Source organism: Triticum aestivum, chromosome 2A, assembly GCF_018294505.1.
Source record: "Triticum aestivum cultivar Chinese Spring chromosome 2A, IWGSC CS RefSeq v2.1, whole genome shotgun sequence".
NCBI lineage: Eukaryota > Viridiplantae > Streptophyta > Magnoliopsida > Poales > Poaceae > Triticum > Triticum aestivum.
In genome coordinates, this window is record NC_057797.1 from 699,730,455 (window position 1) to 699,742,929 (window position 12,475).

General features: G+C 44.7%; 1 protein-coding gene across 1 annotated transcript; it reads left to right on the forward strand.

Moving 5' to 3' along the window:
• Window positions 1-9,518: 9,518 nt before the first annotated feature.
• Window positions 9,519-10,702, forward strand: LOC123186021 (myb-related protein Zm38). Its single transcript, XM_044597819.1, has 2 exons — window positions 9,519-9,821; window positions 9,992-10,702. The coding sequence occupies exons 1-2, from the start codon at window positions 9,550-9,552 to the stop codon at window positions 10,638-10,640; spliced, it is 921 nt and encodes a 306-aa protein (XP_044453754.1). The 5' UTR covers window positions 9,519-9,549; the 3' UTR covers window positions 10,641-10,702.
• The last annotated feature ends 1,773 nt before the right edge of the window (window positions 10,703-12,475 follow it).

Here is a 12,475-nt window from a genome sequence, read left to right on the forward strand (position 1 = left end):
TTACGAGTATGCGTAGAGGTGATCTTTACATTGTCGATTTCTCTAAAAAGGCACAACCTAAAACTTGCTTTGTTGCTAAATCCTCAAAAGGTTGGTTGTGGCATAGACGACTAGGTCACGTTGGCATGAGAAACCTTGACAAGCTTATTAAAGGAAATCATATCCTTGGAGTTAACGATGTCATATTTGATAAGGATAGACTTTGCAGTGCTTGTCAAGCAGGTAAACAGGTTGGAGGAAGACATCCCGTGAAGAACATCATGACCACAAGGAGGCCACTCGAGCTACTTCACATGGATCTTTTTGGTCCCAACGCCTACAAGAGTCTCGGTGGAAATTCTTTTGGTCTAGTTATAGTTGATGATTTTTCAAGATTTACGTGGGTGTTCTTTCTTAATGACAAGTCGCAGGTCCAGAAGATCTTCAGAAACTTCGCTAGGAAAGCCCAAAATCAGTTTGACGTGAAGATCAAGAAGGTTCGGAGTGACAACGAAACGGAGTTCAAGAACGCAAATGTGGACACCTTTCTTGACGAAGAAGGGATTTCACACGAGTTCTCGGCTACGTACACACCTCAACAAAATGGAGTTGTTGAGAGGAAGAACCGGACGCTCATCGAAATGGCAAGAACGATGCTTGATGAATACAAGACGCCAAAGCACTTTTGGGCAGAAGCGGTTGAGACAGCTTGTCACGCAACAAATCGCTTATATCTTCACAAGCTACTCGGCAAGACGGCATACGAGCTCCTCACCGGTAACAAGCCTCAAGTTGGATACTTTCGAGTATTCGGCTCAAAGTGCTACATTCTTGATAAGCATCGTCGTTCAAAGTTTGCTCCTAAATCACATGAAGGTTTTCTACTTGGTTATGGCTCAAACTCTCACACTTACCGTGTCTACAACAATTTCACCCGAAAGGGTGAAGAGACGGTAGATGTGAAGTTTGATGAATCTAATGGCTCTCAAGTAGAGCAATTGCCAATTGATGTAGGAGACAAAGACCCTTCAGAAGCAATTCAAGACTTGTCCATTGGAAAAATTCGTCCAACGGAGGTGAAGGAGAGTACTTCATCCGTCCAAGTGGAAGCTTCTACTTCACAACAAGGTGAACCAAGAATTGACATGGAAGCATCCACAAGTGGGACACATCAAGATGAAGAAAACGAGGAAATACGTCAAGACGAACATCAACAACCTCCTTCTCCACCACGACAAGAGAATGACGACGTCAACAATGAAGAAGGCCAAGAAGAAGAACAAGATGAAGAAGATGTTCAACAAAGACCCAAGCAGAAGCTCTCACGAGTTCGAGCAAGAATTGCCAAAGATCATCCCGTCGAGCAAATCCTCAATGATATACAAACCGGGAGAATCACTCGCTCAAAAACTCGTTTAGCTAACTTTTGTGAAAACTATTCATTCATCTCTAGTATTGAACCAATGAAGGTTGAAGAAGCATTGGAAGATCCGGATTGGATAAACGCTATGCATGAAGAGCTACATAATTTTGAGAGAAACCAAGTTTGGACATTGGTTGAGAAGCCCGACAACAACCACAACATCATTGGTACCAAATGGGTGTTTCGCAACAAGCATGATGAAGATGGAAAAGTGGTTCGCAACAAAGCACGTCTCGTCGCCCAAGGGTACACACAAGTCGAAGGTATGGACTACGGTGAGACGTATGCTCCCGTCGCTAGACTTGAGTCCATTCGCATCTTACTTGCCTATGCTAATCACCATAATATCACCTTGTACCTAATGGACATTAAAAGTGCTTTTCTAAATGGTGAAATAGAGGAGGAAGTTTATGTCAAACAACCTCCCGGCTTTGTCAATCCTAAGAAACCAAATCATGTTTACAAACTTCACAAAGCTCTTTATGGTCTTAAACAAGCTCCTAGAGCATGGTATAAATGCTTGACCAAGTTCCTTACTACAAGTGGTTTTGAAATTGGTAAAATTGATTCTACTCTTTTTACTAAAAGGGTTAATGGAGAACTATTTGTATGCCAAATTTATGTTGATGATATCATATTTGGTTCAACTAACCCTCTCTTTAGTGAAAAGTTTGGAAAGCTAATGTCAGAGAAGTTTGAGATGTCTATGATGAGTGAACTCAAATTCTTTCTTGGGTTGCAAATCAAGCAAACTAAGGAAGGTACATTTGTCTCTTAAACAAAGTACACCAAGGACTTATTCAAGAAGTTCAATATGCAAGAATGCAAAGGTATGTCTACACCCATGCCTACTAGTGGACATAATGATTTGACCAAAGATGGTGAACCTGTTGATCAAAAGGTTTATCGCTCTATGATTGGTTCATTATTATACCTATGTGCTTCACGTCCTGATATTATGCTAAGTGTGTGCATGTGTGCACGATATCAAGCTGCTCCTAAAGATTGTCATCTTAAGGTTGTGAAAAGGATAGTGAGATATTTAATCCATACACCAAATTTTGGCATTTGGTATCCCAAGAGGTCTTCTTTTGATCTTGTTGGCTATTCTGACTCGGATTATGCCGGAGACAAGGTTGATAGAAAGTCCACTTCGGGTACTTGTCAATTTCTTGATAGATCTCTTGTGTCTTGGTCTTTCAAGAAACAAAACTCGGTATCCTTATCCACCGCCGAAGCGGAATACATTGCTGCTGGTTCATGTTGTGCTCAATTACTTTGGATGACCCAAACTCTTAAAGATTATGGGATTTATGTGAAACATGCTCCACTGCTTTGTGACAATGAAAGTGCTATCAAAATTGGTCATAATCCTGTACAACATTCTCGAACTAAGCATATTGAAGTTCGTCATCATTTCATTCGAGATCATGTTGCTAAGGGTGACATCAATCTTAAGCATGTTCGCACCGATAAACAGTTAGCGGATATATTCACTAAGCCGCTTGATGAGAAAGCGTTTTGCAGGTTGAGAGGAGAATTGAACATCATTGATGCCTCGAACTTGGAGTAGAAACTCCATTGGATACATGCAAGACATGAGCTTATAACTAATCCATGATATATCTCTTATGATAACTATCTTATGTCTTGGATATATTTGCACCTTGCATGTTGTCTAACCCATGTAGGTGCTTGGTTGAATCTAATTCCATGAGATTGCGACTCACTCATATCTTGAGCGATCTCTACATCACCAAGACTCTACACAATAGTGGTTGAAGACAAGGAAGCACAAAACCATGAAACATATCCTTTGACAAACTCTATGATTAAGCTTCATGATTGTCATTTTTGGATACACAAGTGCTCTTCCTTGCAAGAACTAACCCATGTAGGTAGATGAACTCAAACTCCAAGTGGTGCTCCCAACTCTTGATGAACTACATCAACATTGAACACCCACACAAGTTCAACTACTTGAGCAAGAACCACATCACCACCCAAGGTATGTTGTTCCATCTTAGAGAAGCTTTACTCCAAGACATGAGTCAAAGCAACTCAATAAGATGTGAATACATCAAGATGCTTAAACAAAAAATGGTAACCCCATTTTGAGCTTAAACGATGAGTATGACCTATGATCAAGTGTTCTAACTTGACTCCTAAGTCAATATACTCTAACATAGGTGACTATGTCACCGCCCAATTCTAGATGAAGTTCTCTTGTGTTCCTTTCTGAGTTATTGCATTTGTCCCTTGCATATTTGTTTCTTTCTTTTTCAATTAAAAAAAAACTTCATCTAGAAACCTTTTACCCTTTTTCTTTTTGATTTTTGTTCTGCATATTTCTGCATCAAATTCCTCGCAAATCTTTCAGCTAATTCATTGCAAATCTTTGTGAGATCTTACTTGACTAGTAAGCTGAGGTGACAAGTGTTTTTCTCTGTGATGAACTCAGTTTCACCGAATAGCCATTTTAGGTCCAACCGAATCCCTTCGGTACTACCGAAACATGCCACTCGGTGCCACCGATTTCGCAATAGGAAAAACAGTTTGCCACATATTCTATATTTCTTCTGATCCAGCTCCACTCAATGAATCTTGTCCTCTACAAGCATCACAGTTTTATTCCCTTCTTGGAAATTGATGTTAAAGGGGGAGAGAGAGATCACATAAAATCTTATCATCAGGGAGAGAGAGATCACATCAAAAGCTTATCACCTAAGGGGGAGAGAATACTCAAGGATCCCAGATGCTTGATGTTCAAGAGGAGAGATGCCACATGTCTTTTTGGGGGGGAAAGACATGTTCATATGAACTCATTTGAATTTAGTTATATTCATATCCTTCAGCTCTGATTTTCTGTTTCCTATCTTCTCCCAATATCCCATGTAAGATTCAGGGGGAGCAAGACACCTAAGGGAAAGAAATCAGTCAAATTCATTGCATATCTTTATTCTTGGGGACATGTTGAATTCAATATGGTACCTTGTACTCACTCTCTACATGTCATCCCAATCTTGGTATTCTTGTGGTTTCTTTTGTTTGCTCTGGCTAGTGGATGTACCTGTGTTATCTAACTTTGTTTGTGCAGGTTCATTCCATCCTAAGCCAACTCAAGACCACAAGGTAAGTATATGCATCAAAATCATGAGTATGGGGAGTTCTTGCTTATGTACATACTGTTTGCAAGAAGGACTCATGAGCATGAAGGTATTTTCCTTGATAATCTTTTACTCTGATGCATATGGCCAAGATGCATGTAACACATTGCCTACTCTGTCACGATTATGCTCTCACATGTCTCTATATTTCATATTTACATGAGTGCATACATGTAGGGGGAGCCTATGCTTGTTACATGTCCTTCCAAAGCTTTACTTGCTGTTCTTTATATCTTTATCTAAAGCTTTGATGTATGTTGCCATCAATTACCAAAAAGGGGGAGATTGAAAGCACAAGTGCTCCCTAGGTGGTTTTGATAATTGATGACAACATATCTCTTGTTGGACTAACATTCGATCTAGCATGTTTCAGATAAGTTAAACAATGGAGTGGCATGGACTAAAGGTTGTGGGAACTCCTTCAAGATGCTAAGGACAAGGGATTGGCTAAAGCTTCAAGCTCAAGACTCTTCATTTTATATTTTAGTGATCCAAGATCACATTGAGTCTTTAGGAAAAGCCAATACTATCAAGGAGGGATGAGGTGTTGCTTAATGAGCCTCTTGTTTCATGTGCTTAATGATATGCTCCAAAACCCTCAACTACTTTCCCATATCCACACATGACCTAAACCCTAAGCCAAACTCGGTCCTACCGATTTTTCCTATCCGGCGCCACCGAGTTCCAATTTTCATAAGCCACTGCCAAACCCTATTCATTTCGGTCTCACCGATGGGATCTCGGTCTCACCGAGATGGGCTTGCAAACTCTCTGTTACCCATTGCAATATTCTCGATCGCACCGAGATATGCAATCGGTTCCACCGAGTTTGCTTGGCCAAATCTCAGTTTCACTTATTACCCAAATCGGTCCCACCGAGTTTGAGTAATCGTTCAAACTGAGTTTTGGATTTACCCTAACCCTAGCACATCGGTCCCACCGAGTTGATCCAGTCGGTCCCACCGAAATCTCTAAGGGTCACTAGGTTTACATTTTTAGTCCGACCGAGTTTATTGATTCGGTCCCACCGAGATTGGAAAACTGTGTAACGGTTGGATTTTGTGTGGAGGCTATATATACCCCTCCACCTTCTTCTCATTCGAAGAGAGAGCCATCAGAACACACACACCATTCCAACTCATATGTTCTGAGAAAGAACCACCTACTCATGTGTTGAGACCAAGACATTCCATTCCTACCATATGAATCTTGATCTCTAGCCTTCCCAAGTTGCTTTCCACTCAAACCCTCTTTCCACCAAATCCAAATCCTATGAGAGAGAGTTGAGTGTTGGGGAGACTATCATTTGAAGCACAAGAGCAAGGATTTCATTACCGACACACCATTTGTTACTTCTTGGAGAGTGGTGTCTCCTAGATTGGCTAGGTGTCACTTGGGAGCCTCCGACAAGATTGTGGAGTTGAACCAAGGAGTTTGTAAGGGCAAGGAGATCGCCTACTTCGTGAAGATCTACCGCTAGTGAGGCAAGTCCTGTGTGGGCGATGGCCATGATGGGATAGACAAGGTTGCTTCTTCGTGGACCCTTTGTGGGTGGTTGCTTCTTTGTGGACCCTTCGTGGGTGGAGCCCTGTGTGGACTCGCGCAATCGTTACCCTTGGGTGGAGCCCTGTGTGGACTCGCGCAACCGTTACCCTTCGTGGGTTGAAGTCTCCATCAACGTGGATGTAGGATAGCACCACCTATCCGAACCACGGGAAAAACATCCGTGTCTCCAATTGCGTTTGAATTCTCCAAACCCTCCTCTTTACATTCTCGCAAGTTGCATGCTTTACATTCCGCTACTCATATACTCTTTGCATGCTTGCTTGACATGTATTGTGTGTGTTGAAATTGTGCCTAAACTCCACTTAAACCGAAAAAACTTAAAAATTGCAACTTGAGCATTATGTGTCTAATCACCCCCCTCTAGACACATCTACTTCTAGATCCCACAAGAGAGGCCATGGAGAAGGAGTATCAAGCTCTTATTCGCAATAAGACATGGACTCTTGTTCCTCCACTGTCACGGGCGAATGTCATTGATTCTAAGTGGATTTTCAAAGTGAAGAAGCATTCTGATGGGTCAATTGAGCGCTACAAAGCTCGTCTTGTTGCTTGTGGGTTTCGACGGCGCTATGGTCTTGACTATGAAGGCACCTTCAGTCCAGTGGTCAAGCCTACTATCATCAGGCTACTTCTCTCTCTTGTCGTTACTCGAGGTTGGTTTCTTCGTCAGCTGGATGTACAAAATGCCTTTCTCCATGGTGTGTTGGAGGAAGAGGTTTATATGCGCCCGCCTCCGGGTTTTTCTGATCCAGATCGTCCTCATCATCTCTGTCGTCTGTCCAAGGCGCTGTATGATCTGAAGCAAGCTCCCCGTGCTTGGCATGCTCGTCTTGGCATGGCTCTTCACGCTCATGATTTTGCATCGTCGACTGCTGACTCCTCACTGTTTCTTCTACAGAGGCCTGAGTTTACTATGTACTTGTTGGTCTATGTGGATGATATTATTCTTGTCAGCTCCTCTCAGTCGGCTGCTACAGCTCTTGTTCGCTCGCTCGGTACTGATTTTGCGGTCAAGGATCTTGGGAAGCTTCACTACTTCCTTGGTGTGGAGGTTACTTCTCGGGTTGATGGTTTTGTTATGATGCAGAAGAAGTACCCCTTGGATTTGTTGCAGCAAGCTGGGATGCTTAAGTGCAAACCAACGACTACACCCATGTCTACAACTGACAAGATCACTGCTGTGGATGGTGAGCTTCTGTCTTCTACTGATGCAACGGAGTACAGGAGTATTGTTGGTGGTCTTTAGTACTTGACGATCACACGACCGGACATCTCTTCTGCTGTCAACCGAGTTTGCCAGTATCTACAATCACCCCGTGACACTCATTGGTCTGCTGTTAAGCGCATCTTGCGCTACATTCGGTTCACGGTGTCTCACGGCTTGCATATTCGACCGACCTCCTCTGGATGTCTCTCAGCGTATTCTGATGCGGATTGGGCTGGCAGTCCGGATGACAGGCGATCTACGGAGGGTTATGATGTCTTCTTTGGCTCTAATCTGATCACCTGGAGTGCTCGGAAACAGGCCACTGTCTCACGTAGTAGTACTGAAGCTGAGTATAAGGCTGTGGCCAATGCGACTGCGGAGATTATCTAGGTATAGTCTTTGCTTCGAGAATTGGGTATATCTCACTCGCAGTCTCCTTTTCTTTGGTGTGATAACATCGGTGCTACATACATCTCTGCAAATCCGGTATTCCATGCCCGAACGAGACACATCGAAGTTGACTATCACTTTGTACGTGAACGTGTCTCTCAGAAGCAACTACAGATCAAGTTCATCTCTTCCAAGGATCAACTTGTAGACATCTTCACCAACCATTGCCTCTATCACAGTTTGAGGCTTGTCGGCGCAATGTTACCCTTCTAGATTCTTTAGGAAGTGGTTAAGATTGAGGAAGGGTGTTAGACTATATAGCTTGTGTATTTACACGTGTATATTGTAAAGTTGTATTCCACTCACTATATATATATATGTGACAGGCCATCCTTAAAGGGTTGTGCCGGTTCCCCCAAAACCTATTGTCTCACAGCTGTCTACCTCACCTTCCCCTTGGCCATTCCCCGCACACACAACCCGTTACTGCTCCCCGCTTGATGTACGGTGTCGTGGCTAAGTACCTGCCAATCCCCTGACCATTGCGGCGTGGAGCCGGCGGCCGTCAATCAATGGTACCATGCACGAGACTAGATGCCGCCATGGCCTAGTGTGCACGGTTCGGCTACTCGCCTACTCAACCTAGCAAAGTTGCTAGGCGGGCAGATGCAGGCTCTCCTTCACGGGCTCATCTAGTGGATCAGGTGGCTGTCTGAACGGGAAGGCAACGTGTGGTTTTCCACGGCAAGAAATGGCCGGTGAGCCATGCTCTCGAGTCCCGTGGAAAATTTGACAACGGGCGAAGGCCCGGCAATATGGTCATGAGCACTCACATTCAGAAGCCCCCTCTGTGACCCTCTGTAACCGGATTTGACATACTGTAAACGTTGCTCCATTCTTAATGAATCAATACGCAAAGCTCTTGCGTGTTCCGAAGAAAAAAAAATTCAGAGGTAGCACAGGAACTACAAGAGCCATGGTGCCGCATGTTCATACTCCAAAAACATCCGTCATGTTTCATCAAACGCAGGCCTAACTTTTGCCACCGGTTTTCCACGAGTATTCTAATCCGATTCTTCACCGAATTCAAGACCCAAATCACGTGGCGAAACCCCAGCCAAGCCGCCAGCAGGATTAGTTAAGAAAATACAATAGTATAGTAGTAGGATGATAATCGTAGGCTATTATTTTTTTGCATGGAGAGACCAAAACGTGGACGTAATTTGGAACATTATTCAGCAATGAGATCACTGTGTCGATCAGCACTCCAAGGAAGGAACCGAGGAAGGTGCCTAGCTACGTACCCCAAAATTAAGGATCTACCTAGGCACATAGCGTGCTTAACCAGATAATTACAGGTGCTACACTACACGGAGTGACCTCATAGCACATTTTCTATGGTGCAGCCTGCCACTTGTTGAGAGTGATCACTTCATTCCTCCTTGTTACCGGCCTTGCGACATGCATGCACAGAGGAAGCATTATGTGTGAACTGCGGCATGCAGAATATATCTGGTTTTACGTGGCCAAATCTCCGGAGCAACCGCCCTCTTTGACTTACATCGTACGCACGACTTTTTCTAAAGAGTATATCCGACATACACAAACTTTTCAATACTAGTGGCCATAGAGCAAAATGGAAGGAAAATTCGCAGCTTCGGCTGCACCTGTCGCGCGTGCCCTGTCAATCTGTCAAGGACTACGACCACCGAATGGCCGTGCCCTCTATATATACCTCACCAAGGGAAGACACGAACATAGCTTATGAGCTCTGACTTCTGTCCACTAGCTAGCAGAGCGTGTAGAAAATCGATCTGATGGGGAGGTCGCCGTGCTGCTGCCACGACGCCGGCGTGAAGAAAGGGCCGTGGACGGAGGAGGAGGACAAAGCGCTGGTGGAGCATATCCAGAAGCGCGGCGGGAACGTCGGAAGCTGGCGCGGCCTGCCCAAGGCCGCCGGGCTCAACCGCTGCGGCAAGAGCTGCCGCCTCCGGTGGACTAACTACCTCCGTCCTGACATAAAGCGCGGCAACTTCTCCGACGAGGAGGAACGCCTCATCATCACCCTCCACGCCGGCCTCGGCAACAAGTACGTAGTTCACGTCAAGTCTAACTACTCCACATCCGCAGTCCACCACACACACACAGCTTAGCCGCCATGCCCCATGCATGGACTGTCAATTTCCTCGTGGACCTTTTGCCATAGTTGTTAGTCTTTGAGTTTGACACTGACATGGATAAATTTCTGTTGGGCATTAGGTGGTCGACAATCGCGACGCACCTGGAGGGCCGGACGGACAACGAGATCAAGAACTACTGGAACACGCACATCCGCAAGAAGCTGTTGCGCATGGGCGTCGACCCCGTCACGCACCAGCAACTGCCACCCGACCGGACCAACCACGACGTCAACGGCGCCGCCGCCGCGCTCCTCTGGGCGGCGGCGGCCGCGAGCCTCGGCGGCCTGGACACCGGCGCCCTCATGCAGGCGCAGCTTCTGCAGCAGCTGCTCCAGGCCATCGGCTCTAACAACAGCACCACCGGCCTCATAGCCAACCTGGCAGCAGCAAACACAGTGCTGAACTCAAGCAGCAGCTTCGTTCCGAACCAGATGAACTACCTGCAGACGGGTTATCTCTGCAACAACTCCAATTTGTCAGAGCAGCACGTGGTGCAGCAGCAGCTGACCAATGATACGTCTCCGGGGACAAGCTCCTTTGCAGCAGCTGAACCGGCTGATCAGCTCTGCAACACTGCCGCTTCATATGATGTTGCACCCGCGGGTGACTGGTCGCTGACGCAGGAGTTCGGCGGCTTGCTGGAGCCCATGATGGAGCTGCCCGGGCTGTGCTCTCTCGAGGGTGACTCTTTCTGGAAGGACATATTGGAAGACAGCTACCGTTTATAGATGTCTTGTGTATGACAGTTTTGTACAGAGTTAGATCCATAATAACGGTGTACTACAACATTCATTGATTTGTTTGTGTTCATTGTGGTTCTTCCAAAGATTTTTCAGTGAAGTTGAAGGTTGTCAATTGCTGATTTGATGTGACTCAGCGCTACACTTTCCTTATAAGTTAACATGTTGCCACTCGACACAAACGCGAGGACCATCCAAGTAAAATGAGATTCCAGATAACTGAAACAGTTTCGTCGCAATAACGGTGGCGCTTAGGATATAATTTGGTTACAATCCGGCCTTAGCGATAGTGTTATACTGGCTTACTCACAGCCTATCTAGCTAATACGAACGAACCTAAGATGTACGTATTAAAAAGCTGAGTACATTTCATTTTCAATAAGAAAACTTTTATTTCGAGGAACCAACAAGAGCATTGCATTTTCATAAAACAAGAAAAGGAAATTTTATGTATAGAGCTGCAAATTTTGAGGCAAACTTGCCGAAACCCTACATTTTTTCTTACATACATATTCACAAGAAAACCATACGGAAAACTGTAGTGATGATAGAATAAATAGACATTCCTCGGTCACCTTGAAAGTAGCAAAACCACCTTTTGTTTCCAGATTAAAATTGGTTCAGGATGGTTTTCGTCTAACGTAGTTTCCTAAAAAAGTTCCACTTGGAACCTTGTATTTTCTAGCAAATTCAGTGGCAACTTTGAAGCCAGATTTAGACCAAACCATTTTGAATAGAACCACACTTAACAATTGGATAGTTTTCACATGATGGTCACATTCAAAGTAACATGACGCAATCGATTGGACGTGTCGCGAAGGGCACACGGCGAAATAGCAGCCTGTTTTTGTAGGACACATTCAGTGTGGCTGGTTTGAGGGGATAAAGCCAGATCGTCTAACCCTCGCCGTTCTGGTTGGTTCATTGTATCTATAGTATCACTCTTAGATGTTGTTCCAACCTGGGGCTATGGGTGGGCAACATGTAATCAAGGTCAGCTTATAATTCCAAGAGCAAAAGGCTAACCCCTGTAGAATTGTATTGAATAATTGTTGATGCCATATTGTGCCGGTACAAGAAGTATATATAAGAGCTAAGCCGCACCTGACCTAGACTTATTACAAACCGAGTAGGAGTCATAATCCTAATACAAGTTGTATTCTAACATCCCCTGCAGTGTCAACGGTAGGCTCGACGACGTTGAGACTGAAACGAATGTCTTGAAATGGAGTAGTCGCCAGGCCTTTAGTAAAGATATCAGCAAACTGAGCAGAAGTAGGCACGTGGAGAACGCGAACTTGACCGAGAGCCACCTTCTCTCGAACAAAATGAATGTCGATCTCAATATCCTTGGTGCGACGGTGTTGAACCGGATTCCCTGACATGTAGACAGCTGAAATATTATCACAGTAAACAATGGTAGCTTGCTTAATAGCACAGTGCAGCTCTGACAGCAACTGGTGCAACCAAACCGTATCAGCAACCGCATGAGCCACAACGCGGTACTCAGCTTCAGCAGACGAGCGGGAGACCGTAACCTACCTTTTGGAAGACCAAGAAACCAAATTGTTACCAAGAAAAACACAAAATCCGGATGTGGACCTACGAGTATCTGGACAACCGGCCCAGTCTGCATCAGAGTAAGCTGTCAAGGAGGTGGGAGAGGATTTGTTGACATGAAGACCTAAGTCTAGTGTGCCTTTGAGATACCGAAGAATACGTTTGACATCATTGTAGTATGGAATACGAGGATCATGCATGTATAAACAAGCTTGTTGGACAGCAAAAGAAATTTCAGGACGAGTGAGAGCGAGATACTGAAG

Coding starts and splice junctions, on each gene's coding strand:
- LOC123186021 (XM_044597819.1), top strand. CDS start 9,550: ATGGGGAGGTCGCCGTGCTGCTGCCACGACGCCGGCGTGAAGAAAGGG. Junction 9,822..9,991: donor CACGCCGGCCTCGGCAACAA/GTACGTAGTTCA, acceptor GTTGGGCATTAG/GTGGTCGACAATCGCGACGC.